We start from the raw sequence: 20,534 nt of genomic DNA on the forward strand, positions 1-20,534 counted from the left end.
TTAACAAAAGGCCTAAAAATGACAAAGAGTGGCAAGACCAGTTTCCCAAACAAAGAGGAGGAAGGCAGGGTCGACATATGTCAAACTCACTGAAACAGCTTATTACAGAATAAGGTCAAGAAAACTAAGAAAAGGCAGCGTAAGACTTTGGAGCTCCATAAACCTGACATCAGTGTGATGCATCACTTTATAAAGAAAGGAGTGGGGCAGACAGGAGGAAGAAGGAAGAGGTAAACAAGAGAGCAGAGGGATAAGGTGTAGGTGAGGAGGGTGGAGTTAAGAAACACACACACAACGTGGAACATAGACAAACAGAGAGCAGCACGGTGCTCCCCTGAGCCGGACAAGTCGCCTGAGAAAAACAAGACAATAAAGATCTGAGCAGCACAACACATTCAGCTGGGAGGATGTATGAAAAGAGCCTGACTGTGTGAAGAAGGGAAACATGAGCCCGAAATAACAGGATTGAACAATTCTTATTTGGATATAAGACACAACTGAGGAGCTGAGGTAAGGTACAAGTCTTTTCTATTGTCTTTAAAGTCATGTCATATATATTAAGGCAGCTCTGAAATAAAGTGAGCTCATGTTAATGGGTTTTGTCAATGTCATAAAAGCTTTTACTCTCACTCGGGTTACTCTTTCTGTGGTGGTTTTGACATATTTTATTAGTTTTGAGTGTGCAAGCAGGTGCTTCGTTTGCCCTCTGGGTGTGTAGAACAACAGTAGCATTTTAAAAAAAATGCAGATAAACAGGTTTAGGGATCTTGGATCTGTCGTTAAAGGAAGATCATGTGCTTGAAGATTTTCCCTGTCAGGCCACAGAGTCATTTATGTGCCTATACAGTGTATTTTAAACAACCAGTTTTATAAATGATAAATCTTATAAGTCAATAAATAGTCTTGAATTTGGCCTTTATTTTAATATCTAGTTTCATTTATCCACTTTTTAATTTATTTTTGTCAAAATCAGTGCAGCTGTATGTAAATGAATAATCTGTTTAAAAGGCTTATCCAGGTTATGATCATATATTTGGGATATGAGTATTTGATATGAGGAGTTTACATGAGCACAGGAAAACTGGGTTATTCATATTCCCCAAACACATTCACTCACTGAGTCAAGCTCTTTTGCATGAAATTCCACATTTCTAATGATACAATCCTTTTTTTATATAAGATTTGTCTAATTTGTTATTTATTATTTATTTAAACTCTGGAGTAACTGGGGGAGACCCTCTTTCAGTGCATCAGAGTGTACATAGCATTTCATTGACAGGACACACACAATCAGTTTAAAGCAATAGAACAAGCACCAATACATACTGAAAAATAAATAAATACGGTTTATAAGTAAGAGTTATTGGCGAAAGAATTACATGTTGATGGTGAATGATTTATGAGTAAGGATCTAAAATGACCAAAAAAAAACAAAGTCACATTGTAACAGATTCCATGATTCTGCTGCACAAATACAGGAAGCAGTCTTGCCAATATTATTTCTGGCACAGGGAACCTGAAGAACTAGACCTTCACTGGAGCGTGTTTTTGCTTTCTTTTACTTTTTACTTGCACATATCTGTTGGAAAAATGTAGATTGACCTAATTCTCTCTAATAACCATATTCCAAAAACCTACCTCTGCACCGAACCACATACATATATACTACTTTCCAGTATGCTTACCTGCAATGCTTGAATAAGATAAACTGACTGAAATCAGACTTGAATTTGGTTGAAAATGACAAAGAAAGGTCTTAAAAAGCTTAAAATGTTAGTGTCTGATACCTGTTAAAGCAGCTTTGAATTCAGATAACAGCTTTAGGATTCCTCAGTTAGAGATTATACATTTTATTTCTGTTCACAACTTTTTGGAAGCTTAATCTTAAGATTGACCAATGATTAATGTCTGTGGTGTAAGACCAAAAGGATCAAATATTTGTCACATAAGAGGATGAATTAAACAAAAGTAGTTTGGTAAGGTATCAGAGTCTCTGTTCTGATTGCCAGTTGTCCGTGGCAGGAAGCAACAGTTTGGCATACCTCAGAGACAGTGATACAACGTCTGAAGTTCCTGGTCTCAGTTACACGTTTGCAGACACCTTCACATACTGGATACCTGCAAGAGTCGAGTTACTCGTCACAGATTCAGCCCCAAACGCGCCATTGTCACTTGATGTGTTGCTTAAAGCTGTTTGTCAGCATCTGGAAATACTAAAGTCTGACTGTGTGAACTGTGTTTGAAGAATAGAAAAAGGTAAATAAAATACTTTTCTTTATTTGCATTTCTTTGTACATTTGACAGGATGTCTTCAATATCAGAGGCAGACTTCCGCTGCGAACATGGCGATACTATCTGTGGTAAGTTTTATCAGCAGAGACAGAACCAACCTGTTCAGGCCATTAGAGGTTTTGTTAAATATACCAAACATACCAGCACAGACTGTACAGATAAACATGTTTGAGTGATAGTAAAGGTTGATGTTTCCTTGTTGTGTGTGTGTGTGTGTGTGTGTGTGTGTGTGTGTGTGTGTGTGTGTGTGTGTTCCTGCTTGCAGAAATCCGTGTGTACGAGCAGGAGGTGATCATTGTGCCCATCTTGCTGCTGGCCAGCTTCCTGGTCACTCTGGTCTTTATTTTGCTGCTGCGCTTTTGTCCAGAGAAAGTCGATCGCATCCGTCCACAGGCCTCAAAGCCGGCCACCAGGAGGGTGCTGCATGGCATCGATGGTAAGACAAAAGTTTGTTCATATTTGTTTAAATACATTAAATCACAGTAATAAGATTGGATCTGTCAGCAAACTGTCAGCAGGCTGATTCCATGTGCATATTTTTGTAATTTGCTTTTTTCTAGAAGGCTCATTATATGTAATTTTAGCCAACTTTTAATGCATGTATGTTTGTCTTTGTTTAGCACACATGAATCTGTCCGTAAATCATAATCCTAGTATCAATCATTTCAGTTTAAACTTAGCTGTAAGTCTGACATATAATTTTGTCAGTTTTAACAAAGTATAATGCAGTCAGGAAGAAAAAATACAAGAAAAATGACACAGGCGCCCATAAAAAAATATTAAAAATCTGTCAGGATTACTTAATCACTTTCATTCAATGATTAAAGATTGACAAGAAAATGAAAAATACAGCTGAAAAATAGAATAAATAAAACTAACAGTCTTTTGTCTCATCTTGCCTACTCATTTGTCTGCCTGTAAATTGCTGAGTCACAGTTTTGAAAATGTCTTAAAATGTTTGTGATCATCAGATATAAGTGAGATGCATTTTGCTCAGTGTATTCATAATGTCAAGGACTAAATATGCACAGTTGACAGTAAAACCAGCCCTACTTTGTGTTACAGATCAGTGATAGATTCAAGAAAGAATAGATCATTAAACTTTACTTTTTGTACATTATAAAGTGTAAAGCAGCACTGCAGAACCTGCCTACAGAAATTCAAATTGTCCTTTTTACCCACTCTCATGTAAATTCTTCAACTTATCTCTAATGATAATTATTCTCTGTTTCTCTCTCTCCATAGCTCCAGCGGGTATCAATGTCCTGGAGCATGAAAGCATCGCTCTGGACATGCCCAGTTCCTACTCCACCTTCCACCCCCCGAACACTTACTACTCCAAAAACCTCTCCATGGCTGTGGACACACCCTCTCTCCCCCCGAGCCCCCCACCGCAGCCCTACAAGCCCAGTTTCACTCCCATCGTCCAGCCCAGAGAGCTGCCCCGGAAGAGACTACCTGAGACCTTCAACCTGGTCTCCCCTCTGCCTGCTGCCTTCTCCCTGCGCTCAGAGTCCTGTGTGTCTCTCTACAGGGCCCGCATGGAAAACAGGAATGTGGTACTGCGAGTCCTTAATGGTGAGATGGTTAAACCTGAATTTTATGGCAGGTTTTTCTCAGCTGATTTTCTGAATTTACAGTGTTTCACTCTCATCGTTGCCCTTCACAGACTCGGCTGATGCCACAGAGAGACACAACTTCCTGGGCTTTGCATCCTTCCTGGCGCAGCTGGGACCACATCCCTTCTTGCCAGAGCTTCTCGGTGTTGTCTCACTTCGAGCTCCTCTGGTTACAGTCGTAGAAGAGCTGGAGAACAGAGACCTGCTCAGCTTCCTGTGGCGATGCAGACAGGTATGTTTTTACTGAGGGGATACTGCTGCCATGTGTGTCACCTCACTTTAAGCCAAATTATGTATTTAACTCATTGAAACCTAAGTACACTGGTTTGAATTTTTATTCAAAAACATGCCTAGAAAGCAATGAGCAACATAAAATGACATGACATTTCCAGACATTTTCCCCAGGAATTTAAAACAATTAATTTTCAGCTTGTTTTTGTCACTTTTTCATTAATTTGTTGCAATTTGTGGTTCATTTTATGCCAAATTGCTCATTGCCCTTTTCATGTTTTCAAAAGAAATAAAACCAATTTGCTCAGGTTTCAAGTGTTAAAAAGACTGTGAATGAATGCAGCACAATAAGACAGATGTCTATTCATGTTTCAAAAGGGAAAAACAAAAGAAAGGATCGATAGGGAGCGAAAGTATGATCGTATCATCTTTAAATGTTTAATTGACTTCTCTCGTATTTTTTTTCCAGGAACATGTGGATCCTCCATGTGAGATGACTGAGAGACGAATATTTACCATGGCCAAACAGGTGGCTTCGGCATTGGTCAGTATGCTAACAAACATATGTTCTCACCACCTATTTGACTTTCAAATCTCAAACATACATTAAATCTGTCCTGACACCACGGCAGCATTGTATTGTTGATTTAACAACACACTCCAACACGCCTTCATCATACTATGAAGATTCTGACAAACCAAAAGATGACTAAAATGCAGTTTTTTTGTATCATCGTATGATTAATTTTACTTCAGGGTTCCTGCAGCTTAAGAAAATTGGGATTTAGAATTTATTAAGATTTTTTAATACTACTCAGAATGAATTTTAAGCCCAATTTTGTCCCAATTCCGTCCCAACCATAACAAAATACTGTTTAAAACAGCTCTAAAATACAGTTTGTATGAGATTTTAGGAAGACCTTTACATATTTACCTTATGTCTGACGGATCTGAAATTAACTGCGCGGGCTTGTGTGTTTAATCTGGAGATGCCCCTTCACTTTTTGCCCAATCAGGAGTTCCTGCACAGCAAAGATCTCCTCCATGGAAATATTCGTGCCCGCAGCGTGCTGGTCAGCAGGGAGTGCACTGCAAAGCTTTGGGGCCTGCACGGGGTCTACACAAGGAAGAACCAGGGAGCCACTCAGAAAGATGATCCCAGCATGAAGAAATGGCAGGCACCTGAGCTGTTAGCCAAGAGACCTGCCAGTCAGAGCAGCGACATGTGAGTTTTTTCTGTTTTCATCCCTGTTATTGTCTAGCCTCTCCTACAGATGCTACTGCAGAAAAGCAGAATTATTTATTATATGCTGCTGCTATCTCATCTACAGAGAGGCATGATGTTTCATGTTAAATATTAACACGTTTTTTTATTTTTATTTGTTATTATTATTTACAGAATAAACAATGCTAACCTGTATTTGCTTCTGTGTGTTTCTCTCTAGCTGGTCATTTGGCATTTTACTATATGAAATGGCAACATTGGGTAAGTTGACTTTTCACTTTTGGGAACATAGTGTAGGCCATGAATAATAAATAAACTGAGAATCATGCATATATGTTGCAGTTTATATGGTGAGCCAATCTATATTCCCCAATTGTCAGAAATCTTCCCGTACCACTCACACTAAATAATCTTATCTCTTTGTCATCGTATCTCTGGTCGTATTAGGCAGTTACAATCACATAGCCTAATTTTTGCATTAAAGGGACAGTTAACCCCAACATTAAAAAATAAAACAAAACTATAAACCAAAAATTTTCCTCTTACTTGTAGTGCTATTTATCAGTCTAGATTGTTTTGGTGAGAGCTGCAGTGTTGAAGATATTGGCTCTCTGCACAGTGATACAGTTGGCAGGTATAGTTAGTTAGAAAGAAATTAGTTCCTGCATAAAACTGCTCACAATAAGGTCTGTGGATTATCTTGAGTAACTGGGTCATGATCTCTGTAAAGAGACATTGCTGTTGAGTCTTTCGGAAAGTATTTTTTAGTGCTCAGAGCACCAAAAGCCGAGTGCCATCTAGTTCCATTATATTGGAGAGAAGGCAGACATCTGGCTGATATCTCAAACCCTTTGCAACTCACACTAAAACAATCTAGACTGATAAAACGCACTTCAGTTAAGAGGAAAAATAATAATCACTGCTTTGTGGTGAACTTTCCCTTTAATCTGTAAGGTATCAGATGCCCAGGCACACCCAGCCAACTATTTTATCCATCAGCAGTAGTCTATTGATTTTCCGGAAAAGTTACTTTTCTTGCAACCTCTCAGGCTGGACAAAAAGTGTGAGAGACAAGAGAAACTAACAAAGTGATTTATCAACTAAAAGTCACCAAATAAGTGAAACACAAACAGATAAGACAAATCTGCAGAATTGGCAGTTTAGGGAGTGGATGAGTGAAAATGTGCTGTTGGAGTGTTACTGCAAAAACAGACAAAGGACACAAAGCAAAGGTGTGGTAAAGAGACCTGCCAGGCACAGACTGACTGCTGCTCTGTCTTACATGCATGAGGCACACTGGGCCCAGGTGTTTTCCATGACGCTGATTGCAGTTGTTGAGTCTCCTGCCCTGGAAAGAGAAAACAGAAACACAAGTAGAAGACTTGTTAGATCAGTCATGTCCAAAGTCCAGCTCGGGGGTCACTTGAGGCCCTCAGACCAATTTTAAATGGCATTCAGGTTGTCTTTTAAAATATACTATATGATTAACACAGTAGTGGTAAATCAAGCAAGTTCACTTTGCATTTAATTTTATTTTCATTTATATAAGCAAACCAATGGTTACCAAACACCAGATATTTCCTGCAAGGTAGCAGACATGGCCACTGCAAAGAAGAATATTTGGTCACAAAAAAAAACAGCAAAAGTTTGACATCCATGGCCAACTCTTTCAAGAGTGGTGAAAAGTTGCCTGCTTTTTCACTTAATGATAAAACAGTGTTGTCTTTGTCATTTGTGAATGAATAATAATAATGAATAATAGTGCGAGAAGTAACTGGTCCCCAGGTACGTTCACATTATTTAATCTGGCCCCTATTCAAAAAACGTTTGGACTCATTTCCATTACACCATGTTACACAATATATATTGTTATCACAGTGTCAGTGACACTATATCGCCCATTCCTACCTACTTACGTTTACTGTTTTCTGTCCAGGTGAAGCTCCATTTGCAGAAATCTCAGTTAATGAGCTTCTGCAGTTTCATCAACGAGGGAAAAGTCTGAAAAAACCTTCCAACTGTTCCAACACGCTGTAAGTATCCACTGCATCCTGATAACCAAGGAGGGTGGAAGCAGGAGAAGTCACAGACTCAAATGGCATCACACAGCTGGCAACCCACCTAATGTCACACAATTGGGGTACAGCACATGCGCTGTGAAATGTCGTCTCCACCCGACAACTGCAGACCAGATTTCACTGCACATGTGCTATACCCCAATTGTGTGACATTAGGTGGGTTTCCAGATCTACATAAAAATGAAGCAACATTTTCAAAATGTCTGCACTTCCCCTCTCGCGATAATACTCCAAGAACCATGGGAGATGGATGTTCAAAACTCAAAATTAGCAGGTTTATTTCTATTGCAGCCACCGCACTAGCTGTCATTATTTTAAATCAAAGGCGGTGTAGGCGTGTTATGAAAGCGTAGCTGGAAAGAGAAGCCCCTTATATGTGGAAGCGGTCATATATGAGGGATCTTTGGGAGGTGATAGTCCACGATTTGACAGAGGAACTGTCAGTTCAAAACTTCCAGATGATCTGCTCAATTTTTGAAAAGATCTGCGATGCAATAACGCCTCTTGTAGCACCTGCTGCATCATGCCTGAGGGAGCCAGTTCCTTCAAGCACATGGCCATAGCATCATGTGACTTATAAAAGCAAACAAAGTGTTTCCATTGCACTTTTGTGATATATGGCTTTTCAAGTCGCCTGAAATACCACCTCATGTGAGCGTTAAAACTTTTTTTACCATAATTGGGAGTTTTTTTTTTTTTTTAAATTGATGTGTTTCCATTAGCGTATTTTATATTCGCAATTTCAACTTTGGCTAATGAAAACCCGCCTATTGTGTGTGTGTAATTTGAGGCCGTGACTTCACCTGCTTCCACCCTCCTCGCTCAAAACACTCAACCAAAGCTGAAGCGGAGCACAGTTTCCCTCTTTGACAAATGTTCTGTGAATCTCTCTCTCAGATACTCTGTCATTAAGAGTTGTTGCCAGTGGAAGGACCAGGATCGCCCCACTCTGGCTGAGATGAGCCGGAAGCTCGTCTCAGGAGAGAAAAGTGCCTCTGACAAAGTCCTCAAGGCGTCTGGGACAGTTAACATCGAGCAGTACCTGCAGGAGGCAGGATACGGGGAAACCAACAGCTACACTGTTTTCTGATTGCCGTCTGTGCCAGCAAAACAATTTGCACTATTCTCCTCAGTGGTACCCCAAACATGCACTTCTACACAACAATTTCTCTCAGGTGCAATAAAAGTGTTTTTACTTTATGAGTGCTCTGTGCACTGTTTTTTACTTTATGTATTCTTCAGGTTCACACAAATACTGAAAACAAATACTGTATTCTAAAGAAGTTATTTACTTTTGGGAACCATTTACTGTCTTCTAAGTACGACCTAGTTCGTGTTTGTCTTTGTTTGTCAAGGCTCTTTCTGGTTCAGGTCGGGAAATACAAGCGGTAATTTTGTTGTAACTCATTTTATGATATGTAAACTTGACCTTTGTACAGCCACTGCATCCTGAACTTGTAGTCGATACTGTCAGTCCATGACGGTTTGCAGATCCTGTTTATAACCAAATGTAAATCTACAGATGTAATATATGCTATTACCGCATTTTGTATTTTTTAAATTCTATATTTGGTAGTTGTGGAAATGAAGGGCGCATTATTGTATTTATGTTATGACACTCACTGTCCTCTCTATAAGCTGAGTTCACGAGAACATCGATGGGCATCAACTGTTTACACAAATTTAAATGTGAATAAAAATATTTCAAGTCCTACAATGATGTTTTTATTTTATGCACGCACACATACACAAGTCCAGTAACAGGTATTGTTTATTGGTGGTACTGCATACATGTACACAGAGCACTTCCACTCAGCCCTTGAGAGAGCAAACCATGAGGAATACCTATTTTCAGGTAGTTAGGTTGATTAAAGCTACTAAAACTATATTGTATCCATGAAAAAATAATTTTGATTGTAGTACAAAATGGGAAAAAAAGATACAAAACTAAACTTTTAATAACTGGTAAAATGAACTAATTAAAACGCCAGGCTTTTTGAGTGTGTCTTTGAGTCTCGATGTGATTGGAGCCTGGATAAAACATCTACGGTAAATAACCAAACTACTAAAAAAGACTGAAATATATAAATGAAGTGGACCGATGTTGACATCACTCCAAATCATGTCACTAAAGTTAAAGCACCGTTTGAATACAGCAAGAAGGCAACGTTTCTTTTTGTGTGTGTTAACTGTCCTAATGAGACGATCTAGCACCGACTGCTGCAGGCTGTCAAATCTGCACAGTTTCATAAGAGTTAACATACAAAAGGCTTCTAAAACACTACTGACATGGATATTTGAGACTGTCCATGCTCGCCACTCACACATTAACTGTATACATACATGTTTTTGCACATTCAACGTCCAGAAAGTAAACCGCCCATCCCCACGTCTCCACGTGACTGATGGTACACCTCTGTTTTGTAAAAACTGCTCTCACTGTCCCCATGGATCTGAGAACTTCCAGTGAGACGTCATCAATGAGAAAACGATCCCGGTGACCCTCTGAGAAACTCTCTGCATCACTCACGCAGGGTGTTGATGGAGGCACAGATCTTGAGAGCGGGACCCAGCTTGATATTCATGGTGGAGATGAGATGGTCCTCTCGCAGGAGCAGCAGAGCCTGCCCGTCTATTTCCTGTGACAGAAACTGGGCCGCCAATTCTTCACAGCCTGGACACAACCCCACGAGAAGACAGAATTAGTGCTAAAATAGAACAGGAAATAACGGGCCTCGTGCAGGAAATCACATACGAACAAATGTTCTCTTATTTTTGTTCGTATTCATGATTTAAGACCCACTGATTTTTGTGATTCACCAGTGTTTTCGTAACGTTGCTCTACTCTTAGGTAAAAGAATATTTCACGACTGGTCGAACTCTCTCATCAAGATAAAAGAAACACATATTGTTTTCACAGTCCACAAACTTTTGTGCATGGCAAGGAAAAATAATATTTGAGTTACATTTAAAAATGCATAAATCTCATATTATCAAATTTAGATAATGTTTTAGTGTAATTATAATGATTGTATTATTCAATTTCAGGGCTAAAGAAATTCTGCCATACTTGCAGTACTGTCCTGTGCGTCCCTCTGCTGACCAGTGCTGAATGTAACAGAGTACATTTACTTATGTACTGTACTAAAGCACAAATCTGAGCAATTTTTACATTATTTGAGTATTTTAATCTCATGCCACTTTTCACTTCTACTCCATTAAACTTCAGAGAGAAATATTGTACTTTTTACTACTATTATTAGATAACTACTTAACAAATTAAGATTTCTGCTCACAAATCATATGAAAGTATATAAGCGCAGCTAAAACAATAAGTTGATTAATTAGAAAATTAATTTTTTAGCTATTTTTATAATCATGTTTATGAAAAAAACTTCATGGCTCCAGCTTGTCATATATACTGTATGTATTTTTCCTTGAAATTATCTTAATTATTTTGATTTATTAAATTTATTTAAACCTTTTTGCAAGCATACTTTTACTGTTAGTACTTAAATACATTTCCGTGAAATCTCATTTACTTTGTTTAAGTTTATTTAACAGTATTTCAGCTTCACTACTGCAGAAGTTCTTCTTCTAACAGCCTTTTTTGGTGTCATCTCTCCAGTCTTCATGAGCCAGATTCTTTGCACTCAGAACAAAACTGTGTTTAGAGAATGTTACCTAACAGGTGACTTATGATCAACTGAGATTCGGCTTTGAGGACACCTGGGTAAGAACAGATCTGGATGTTTAAGAACGTTTGGTGCGTCTAGAGTTGACTTCTCTTATATTTTCTCTTATCAGGCCCATTGGCTAGGAATAACAAAACTGTTATTTAACCTCTGAACACCAACCTTGAAGTGAGGAGATAAACCTGCAGACTTCTTCCACGCTCCACTGAGCAGGAGTTGCTGAGAGAAAGTTAGCCCCATCTAGTGGGAGGCTCCCAGGAGCCGAGCTGTCAGACGGAGGAGCGCTGCGCTCGTCAGCTCTTGAGCAGGAGTGTGAGGAGCTTGGGGACAGCGAAGGAGAATCGTCCTCCTCTTCTTCGCCGTCGCTGGATATGTCCTCCGAGCGACTGGACTCAGAGTGACACTACGCCCAAAAGAGTGGAGATTCAGGCACAAAAGTCAAAAACTCAAGAATGAGGCTAAAATGTTTCTTTCCATCAACTATTCCACAAGAAAACAACAAAATCAAATGACTGTGTTAGTCTGACTTCACTCGAGGACCTTTCAAGCCAATTTGTTCTCTCCGAGGATCAATGAAGCACCAATAACGTACGTTTTCAAAGACTACTTAGACACATTAAATATAACCCCGATGTAAACCAAACGGAACAATAAACATTAAATGCAATTTAATGTTTTGACTTCAGGTTTTCCCAATAATCAGTTACTCACCTTGAGCATGCTCTTACTGAGACTTTTATTTATTTTAAACAAGTGAGAATTTTATGTGACTCTTTATCTGCTACGTGTCTTGTGCAATGTAATGTCATACTTAGTTGCTCACTAAGTATGACATTACATTGCATACATTACATATTGTTCAAGACTTTTACTTGTCTTGAACACATTCTTAACGAGAGTTTTTGGCAATTCGTGTTCATATTTCATATTACACCTGGCCTTCGTTTTTCAATCATTTTAGGGATAAGTTGTAACTAAGTTAGTAGGTAAAATTTTACTCGACACTTCTCGAAACATAGGTTACAAAGTGCTGTACAAAAGAAAGACATTAAGTTTATTTTGTTGAGTATGGATCCAAAATACGGAATCAAGAGAGAAAGACAGATCATAGGAACAAAGTCTCATCTTTAAAAAGCTTAAATTGTTTCTTAAAATAGCCAGGTGTTGTCATTTTTTGCCAAACATTATTAAAACAGGATTAAATTCTGTCTTAGTTGGGGACTGTTTTCAGCTGCTGAATGTTATACATTTAGTGCACACTGGCAATACTGTTTAGCAGAATTCATTTTTATTTGTTTTTTGATAAATAGACAAAAAAAGAATATCATCCCTCTCATCCTTTGGTCTTACCTTAACGGGAAGGTGCCTGGTTGAGATTTTATTACAGGTGATATTAGAACTGCTCCTGCGAGAGGGGCCCCTACGCCTAGCAGCGCTCTCAGTGGGTGCTGGAGGTGGTGCCAGCCCTGCAGCACTCCTCCCTCTGCTTGTCTTGAAGTGTTGACTGCAGCTCACGTTATACCTGCGGACACATGAGAAGAGGACAAAATCAGGGAGACATCTCTTAGCCGGGCTCCTACGTCTTCAGGCAAGTGGAATTTAAGACCTTCTGAGACTTCATTAATGGCACGCAATAAAATTTAAGACAAATTTTACAAAAACAAACATTGAAAAGAAAAGAAAAAAATCTATTACTGAGGGTAAGAAAGAATTTTTCCAAAAAAAATTATTGTAACCAAACTCTTTTTGGTGTTGTTAATGTGAGAAGCATTTGGTGAATTTTAATTATTTAAAAAAAATCATAACATCCAACACCCCATGTCTTTGCATTTAAGACTTTTAAAACATTGATTAAACAGATTTTAGTACAAGTTAAGGCCTTACTTTTAGATGAATAAATTAGATGCCTTTTAAGATTTTTTAAGGATCTGCAGGAACCCTGTCTTAGGTTTTTTATTCTCCTTTGCACAAATATTGCTTTAGCCAGTTCTCTGATGTATATTTGCCTATACTTAATGTAAAACACATCAAACCAAAAATAAAAACAATGCTGAAATGTGAAAGTGAAATCAGTTGTACCTCTTAGCACAAGTATTTGAACAGAACCTCTTTGATCCTCTGAACTGGCTGGCTGGAGCCAAACTTCCACAGTACTCACACTTTAACACTGAAGAGAAGGAAGAGGGGATAAAACACCGTCAAACGTTAAGGAAATACTGATCATGCACACAGATTCATGGTGTTAATTTAAAAAGGGGAGCGTTATTCCCACACTTACACGGAGGTCCGTTCTCTGAGCGGCCCACCAGGGCAAAATCTCTGTCTTTCAGGAGTCCAGCAACCTGTCACATCAAAAACAAGCATGAAAGTGAGGAAACTTTTCCACACGGGAAAATGCAGCGGCGGTGCGTTTTGAGATTTGATGTGTTATCATTACAGGGCACACATACAGGGAAGGGCTCAGCTCCCTCCTGAATAACAAAGCCCTCTATGAGGTGGGTGAGAACTTGAGGTTTGACCACTGCCTGAGGAACAGGCGCTCTGTCTTTGTCCCCATGCCCGACTCTTGACAAGGGCAGCGGCAGGGACAGGGTGGGAGGAGATGAGAAGGCGGCTGCTACAGGAGGAGCTAGTGAGGAACGAATGAAACAGGGAAAATAGTAGGATTTCAGACGGATTTATACACTTGTAGGTGCACTTTGTATGAAAAGTTTTGCTACTTGTAATCTATGTTTGACTTGGAGAGGACAAATTGACATACCCGAGTCCTTCGTCGGGGCAGGTGATAAGGGAGGAGCAGAATCTTTCGTGGGTGCGGAGTCTGAAGATTCTGTCGCCATGTCATTTGGTGCATCACAGTCAGATTTTCTCTTCAGAGAGCCAATGGCGGGCTTTATCTGATGATATGTGGAGGAAAAATTTTTAGAATACATTGTACACTGACTGGTTAAGAGCTGTTGTTGTGGCTGTTCCCTGAAAACGGACTTAACCCAGGGCTGAAAGTTGCCAGTGGATAAGTAAACTAAAGTATTTTAGAGTATTAACATGAGATACATAGCCAAACTGACATTTAACCCAGGGCTAGTAGCAGTGCAGTGTGAATCCTAAGACCCCGGGCTTTGATTCAACCCTGGGTTAACTAACGTGTGTGTGAAAAAAGCCACGTTAGCTCAAGGTCAACTCTTAGCCATGGGCAAAGGATAGCCTAAGAATGCATTGTGAAATGCATAGATGCCTTTCTATTTTTTTAAGAGGTATGTCACGTTCAACGTCACAGCCAGGCCAGAAAACAGGTTAGCAAACAGCAGAAAGCAGCATGGAGGCCAGTGAAAATGTTAGTGTTTAATTTTTCCTTCTTTCTCTTAAGACTTTTTTGCCTTAATTATAGGACAGCTTAAAATGATGAGGCAGACACTGTATCAGGTGAATAGAGGTCACTTATTTGTTATATATTTTACTTATTCAGTCTTTCTCTGAAACTTGTTGCCAACTAAAGTTGGACCAATGGCGGGTACTTTGTATTGGCATTGTTCGCCTCGACTCAGCGGATTTATTTCCATCACTGCTGATTGAAACCGGAGCTGTAGCTGATAGATACGTGTGACCACTGCGGAGTCATCTGTCCTGGAAGTGAATACTGATAGTAATTTTTCCATTAAATACAAATACAAAAGCTAGTGAGTGTTTTTTTTTTTTGTGCAGGAGGAAAGGGGCTTAAATGTGTCCTTTCAGTGGTTGATCTTACCATAACGCTGTTGTTGGAGACTGTGTTAGCATTTCCACCAGTGTTACTTTCCTGGGCCGTGCCACTTCGTGCCTGTGCCAGGGCCACAGCCTGTGCGTTTCCTGCCAAGCCCTGCCTGGCTCCCACAAGCTGCACAGGGATGTGTGGAGTGTTATGCTGGCTGTTGTTAGGTGGCGCTGGAAGAATGGGAGGTGGGTGTCGGGGAGGCAGCTGCACAGGTAAGCGGTGTCCCTGAGCTGTCTTGGGCTGGATTGGCACAGGTCCTTTCTCTGCAGTCGTGCTGGCCTGTTGGAGGGGCTGCACCACCAGAGTCTGAGTGTTGATGTTGGCTTTTGGGGTCACTGAGCCAATGGGGTAGCCCTGGGTGGTGGTGGGAACATTTGAGGTGGGCACCAGGATTACGGGAGCAGCAGAGGAGGACAGAAGGAGTTGGGACAAAGGGAGTGCTGCAGAGGAGGTGGAAGAAGGAGCTACAGAAGCAGCAGGAGTAACAGTCTTTACAGCCATAGCGTTGGTAGTGGACTGCTGGGTAAAGTTGGCTTTGGCCATTTGCTGCTGCTGCTGTTGTGGTTGCACTTGCTGCTGCTGAGCTGTTTGGGTAAAAGTCTGCTGCTGCTGCTGCTGCTGCTGCTGCTGCTGCTGCTGCTGTCCGAGAGTAAAGTTGGCGACATCTTTCCTCTCAGGAAGCTCAGACTTGACAGCAACTGCTCTGGGAGAGGAAACGCAATGTAGGGCCAGATTCTGAACCTGTGAAGATATCAGTAGGTTGTGGTGAAATGCACTTGACAAAATTGGCATAAGTGTGCTTGGTGGAGCTAAATATTTCTCCCATGACAATTATGTCTCTGAAAACTATTACATATTCAGACGGTATCACTGTAAACAGCTCAGACTTCACATTACAGGCAGGTAATGGTAGTCAAACCTGATCATTGTCAGACTGGGCACTGGCTGTGTTAGGAGCGACTTCATGCTGCTGCTGCTGCTGCTGTTGTTGTTGCTGTTGTTGCTGTTGTTGTTGTTGTTGCTGTTGTTGCTGTTGTTGTTGCTGCTGCTGCGGCTGTGTCTGGGCAACTGTTGCCACAGTAGCTGTTGCTGTACCACCAGGCATGAAAATGAGCTGAGAAGCAAGGGGAGCCCTGAGAGAGCGGTTGACCTGTTTGAAGAGAAAAACAAATACCAATCTGTATTTGTATCTGTGTCCAACGTTGTTTTTATTAACCCCTGGCATTGCATGCTGCTATGATTGTTTGTTCTTTGCTTTTTGTTACTGTTTTATATTGCATCTGCTGTCTTGCAAATCAAATTAAATAACAAAAAAAAATAGTCTTCATATGATATCAAACAAAATACAGACAGCTGACTTACATTATATATTGTGCATAATAATAATAGTAGCCTACTACAAGTTTCTTTTTTTTCACCATGAAATGTAATCAACCTTGTAAACAGCAAATATTTCAATGAATGACTCCTTAACTACATGGAGTGCTTAAAGATTTGCCAAAATTTTTATGTTCAAAGTGCTCATTTATAAAAGCACTCCCCAGTGATCTTGAACTCACTGGTTCTCCTGGATTTTCTGTTGACGGAGTTCAGTTAATGTCGGTTTTAATCTCATGTATACTTATAGTGGCCATGACTACTCAGGCTAACAACAGAGTTTTTACTTTTGTTCCAAATAAACTGCTGTGCCTGCTCTTATGGGCCGTGTCAACCAGAGTGTGTTTTCCTGTGGCCAGCGTCATGTTTTTTTTCTTTGCAATGGGAGTTCCCTGGATTTACGCTTCACTACCAACCCCAGCAGCGAGGCGCGGCACTGGGCGTGTACTCTGTGCTGTGTGTTTGTAGTTTTTTGAGAACAGAGTTTATAAAAAATCTAATTTGGGTGAAACGCTGCACATATCAGTGTCACTTTTTACCCAGCCATCTTATCACCGTGAAGAGGGGACAAATATCATAAAGACCGTCATATCTTGCATGTACAAGTGCTAAACAACAACAACAATTAAGGATAAATATGTTAACATAACATATATTTAATACTGTATGTTTCCTCTCAAGAACCCACATAGACCGATGGGTCCATTCTCTCTCCTGAAGTGTTTTGGATGTCCCTTCGTCCAGATCAGGTACTCTACCTTCCGCTGACATCAATACTTCCACATATATTCCATATCACAACAACCAGATGCAACCAAAGTCTCTCAGCTGGAAAAAACACTGCACCTCAAAAGAGCTCAAGTGCTCCCAGCTGGGCGTTTCCTGAGAAGCGCCTGCCGTTTTTAGCCGAGAAAAAAAAGGCTTTGGTGGACATGGAGCCTTCGTGATGTGGAATCAATGACTCTAGTTTTAAGCCAGAGAAGATGAAAACTCAAAAGTACATTTTTTTGATCACCAAATCAATCCGCTTTCACAAACAGAATAAAGGTGAAATTATCATATTATAACAACTAGTAACACAAAGAGAGCAATATGAATTAATTTAATGAATCAAAATCAAAAAATGAATTCAGCACACAATTATTGTTAACTCACTCTAAGATACATCTGTCCCTGTCCCGCAGAGTTTCCACCCAGCAACACTGACTGGTTAAGAGCTGTTGTTGTTGCAGAGGTGGCTGGGCCGTGGGGACGGGGATTGGTCGTGGTACCCCCTGCAGATGTGGTGCTTAGGTTGACCTGTGAGGAACAGAAGAATTGTACATTTTTATCAAACTTATGTTTCAAAAGCTAGCTATGTAAGTCACTATTCAAACAACAATCAATATTAAATAACCTACAGTGGTGGTCGCCTGGGACATGCTGTTACTTGGGGTGTTGGACTGACGACTAGCTGCAAGCGTGGCCTGGTCAAAGAGAGAAATTAAGGGAATGAGGTGTAATTTTTGCTTATCATATTTTTGTAATGGCTGTATCTACCTGTCATAATGCTGTTTACCTGTTGCACAGCAGCCAAGTTGTGGAGTTGGGCACTATTGATCTGCTGCTGCAGCATGAGCTGCTGGAAGTACTGAGCTGCATTTGGCTGTCTCTGCAGAGCTTGGAGAGCCTTGACAAAGAAGTGCACACACAAACATACATGTAGTTTTAAGACAAATCCAAAAACCTTATATATTATTATAATAAAAGATAGAAAACATAGAATTCTTTATGTGTAAACAAAACATTGGTGTATTCATCACATCCATACAGTGCACACCTGTACAGCCTGCCTCTCATATAGAGACATGTGGGCTATCTGTGGTGCACGGGAGTTCCCACTTGTCTGAGGATTTCCATTAGTGGTGTTTGTGTTTTGGTCTTCACCTCCATCCATGTTTGCTGTTCAAAACACAGAAAGCAACTCATCAAAAGTAGCTGTGACCAAATGCTTTTTTGTTAACTCAAATAATCAATAAATATTTCTATAATTTTCTATTATTAAGACTTTTCATAGTAAATAAGTTAGATGTAAGACTTGTTGAACATGCACCTTTGAGCTCTTTATTGGGACTACACAATAAAAAAGTGGACATATGAAAACTTAAATGATCAGATACTAGCTTGTATATATCACAATTGAACTCGATGTCAACTCAGTGATGTATGTTTCAGACACTGCATGCATTAAACGGAGGATAACTTCTGGAGCACACTCCTGAACACTTAATATCTCCAGTACTCTGATAGTTTTAAACACAAGAAAGGGACTGTTATTTATTTATCAGAGCATGGGCTGGCTGCAGTGTGATTTATTTATTTATATTTTTAATCAAGACCCTTCTCAGGACTACACACATATTCACTGAGACTCCAATAGGAACTAAAAGTGATTGTCCCTGCACCATAATACCCATATTTTACAATCTCTGGCCATGATAAATGGTGTGATTATGTATATTTCTTCTAAGAAAACTTGCTTTTTAAACCTATTCGCAGGTTATGGAGTTCTGGGGGTACTTAAAATAAATTAAAAACATGACTATTTCAGGCTATGAACCATAACTCCCTCCCCAGTGCTTAAAAATATTTGAAATATCTCCCCCGATATGCATCATCCCCTCCTCTTTCATATATGACGAACAGCCCCTAAATTATAGGATTTTTTTTTCTATCAAAGGACCCATAAACCACAGCTTGCTACACCCCTGCGCCATCATTTTAACTACTTGTGAGCTTGGCAAATGTAATTACTAAGCCACTAATAATAGCTGTAAGCATGAGCATTGAGGTATTTTCATTAGCAGCCCAGTTGTCAACATGACAGATGAATGCGAGAGAAAGAACAACATGGAGGAAAGCTCAAAACAACAAGTAAGAAAGAAACTAGCCAGCTGTGGCTAACTACAATGGACTTTGCCAGTTAGCTTTTCCATCTGTAAAAACAAGTCTGACATAACGTTTCAAATGTCATTAACATTTGAAACCACGCTAGAATGAAATGCCGAGTAGACATTTATTACGTTAAAGTAGAAAAGTCGTCAGCTGGATGCTAACACTTGGTAGTAGAAAAGCTGCAGCGTTAGTGTAACATAAGCTAACTGACTAGCAATGCTAACTGCTTACTGCAGGCAGAAAGCTAGCGACTGACTTGCTATCACTCCTGCAATAAGTTAACGTTTTTCGACGTGCTTATGTGTTTACCTTGCCGCAGTATTATTGTCCTTTTCACACTTAAATGCACTCAAGTTTTGTGTTGCGATCTTGGTTTTTACAGCAAACAACGATAAACCTCTTTTTGCCTCCAACGAAACCCCGCCCCCGTCCCGTTCTTCTTCTCTGTCTTCTTTGTGTTGGGAGACAGCGAACCAACAGTTAACAACGCATACTGCCACCTGCTGTACGGGCGCGTGTACAACCCAAACACACACGAGGAATGAATGAATGAATGAATGAATGAATGAATGAATGAATGAATGAATGAATGAATGAATGAATGAATGAATCAACCAATCAATCAATAAATAAATAAATAAATAAATAAAAATAAATAAATAAATGTCAACATTATTTATATAAATTTCTCTCTCTCTCTCTCTCTCTATATATATATATATATATATATATCTATATATATTATATATATATATATATAAGATAAGAGATAAGATAAGATAATCCTTTATTAGTCCCACAGTGGGGAAATTTCCAACATTGCAGCAGCAAAGGGATAGCAAAATAGCAAGATAATACTGTGCAAAATAAACTATATTAATAAATAAATAAGTACAAAAACGTGCAGGATGAAGATGAAGGAAATAAGCACAGAGGACGACATAAACAAACAATATATACAGTATTTACAACACAGAGAAACTCAACAGTTAAATAAAGAATGTTCACAGTTGCATGGGTGAAAGTGAAATTGCACTTGTGGTATTAAGCTGTAAATATATGTGTGTATATATATATACACACACACACACACACACACACACACACATATATATATATTTGTATTGCTCTTTTTCAGTTTGTATCTGTGTCAAACGTTTTTTTTTTTTATTTACCCCTGGCATTGCATGCTGGTATGATTGTTTGTTCTTTGCTTTTTGTTACTGTTTTATATTGCATCTGCTGTCTTGCAAATCAAATTAAATAACAAAAAAAAAATAGTCTTCATATGATATCAAACTAAATACAGACAGCTGACTTACATTATATATT

General features: G+C 39.5%; 2 protein-coding genes across 3 annotated transcripts; one reads left to right on the forward strand and one right to left on the reverse strand.

Annotated features, from left to right (window-relative positions):
• The first annotated feature begins 117 nt into the window (after positions 1-117).
• On the forward strand, positions 118-9,159 carry styk1b (serine/threonine/tyrosine kinase 1b). 2 transcript variants are annotated; one of them, XM_042489369.1, is made up of 10 exons: positions 118-515; positions 2,305-2,360; positions 2,558-2,728; positions 3,538-3,870; positions 3,962-4,143; positions 4,612-4,686; positions 5,159-5,367; positions 5,588-5,628; positions 7,304-7,400; positions 8,343-9,159. In XM_042489369.1, the coding sequence occupies exons 2-10, from the start codon at positions 2,306-2,308 to the stop codon at positions 8,533-8,535; spliced, it is 1,356 nt and encodes a 451-aa protein (XP_042345303.1). In that variant the 5' UTR covers positions 118-515; position 2,305; the 3' UTR covers positions 8,536-9,159. The 2 variants fall into 2 exon arrangements, with proteins under 2 accessions (XP_042345303.1, XP_042345302.1); XM_042489368.1 differs by having other exon boundaries at positions 118-510.
• Positions 9,160-9,198: 39 nt separating this feature from the next.
• On the reverse strand, positions 9,199-19,629 carry phc1 (polyhomeotic homolog 1). The gene is made up of 14 exons (XM_042489319.1): positions 19,512-19,629; positions 18,088-18,209; positions 17,827-17,937; positions 17,669-17,734; positions 17,424-17,567; positions 15,811-16,041; positions 14,886-15,632; positions 13,902-14,037; positions 13,591-13,769; positions 13,419-13,482; positions 13,220-13,307; positions 12,491-12,662; positions 11,303-11,543; positions 9,199-10,119 (listed from the first exon to the last, which is right to left on the reverse strand). The coding sequence occupies exons 2-14, from the start codon at positions 18,202-18,204 to the stop codon at positions 9,968-9,970; spliced, it is 2,448 nt and encodes an 815-aa protein (XP_042345253.1). The 5' UTR covers positions 18,205-18,209; positions 19,512-19,629; the 3' UTR covers positions 9,199-9,967.
• Positions 19,630-20,534: the final 905 nt, after the last annotated feature.

Source organism: Plectropomus leopardus, chromosome 7, assembly GCF_008729295.1.
Source record: "Plectropomus leopardus isolate mb chromosome 7, YSFRI_Pleo_2.0, whole genome shotgun sequence".
In the NCBI taxonomy this organism is placed as follows: Eukaryota; Metazoa; Chordata; class Actinopteri; order Perciformes; family Serranidae; genus Plectropomus; species Plectropomus leopardus.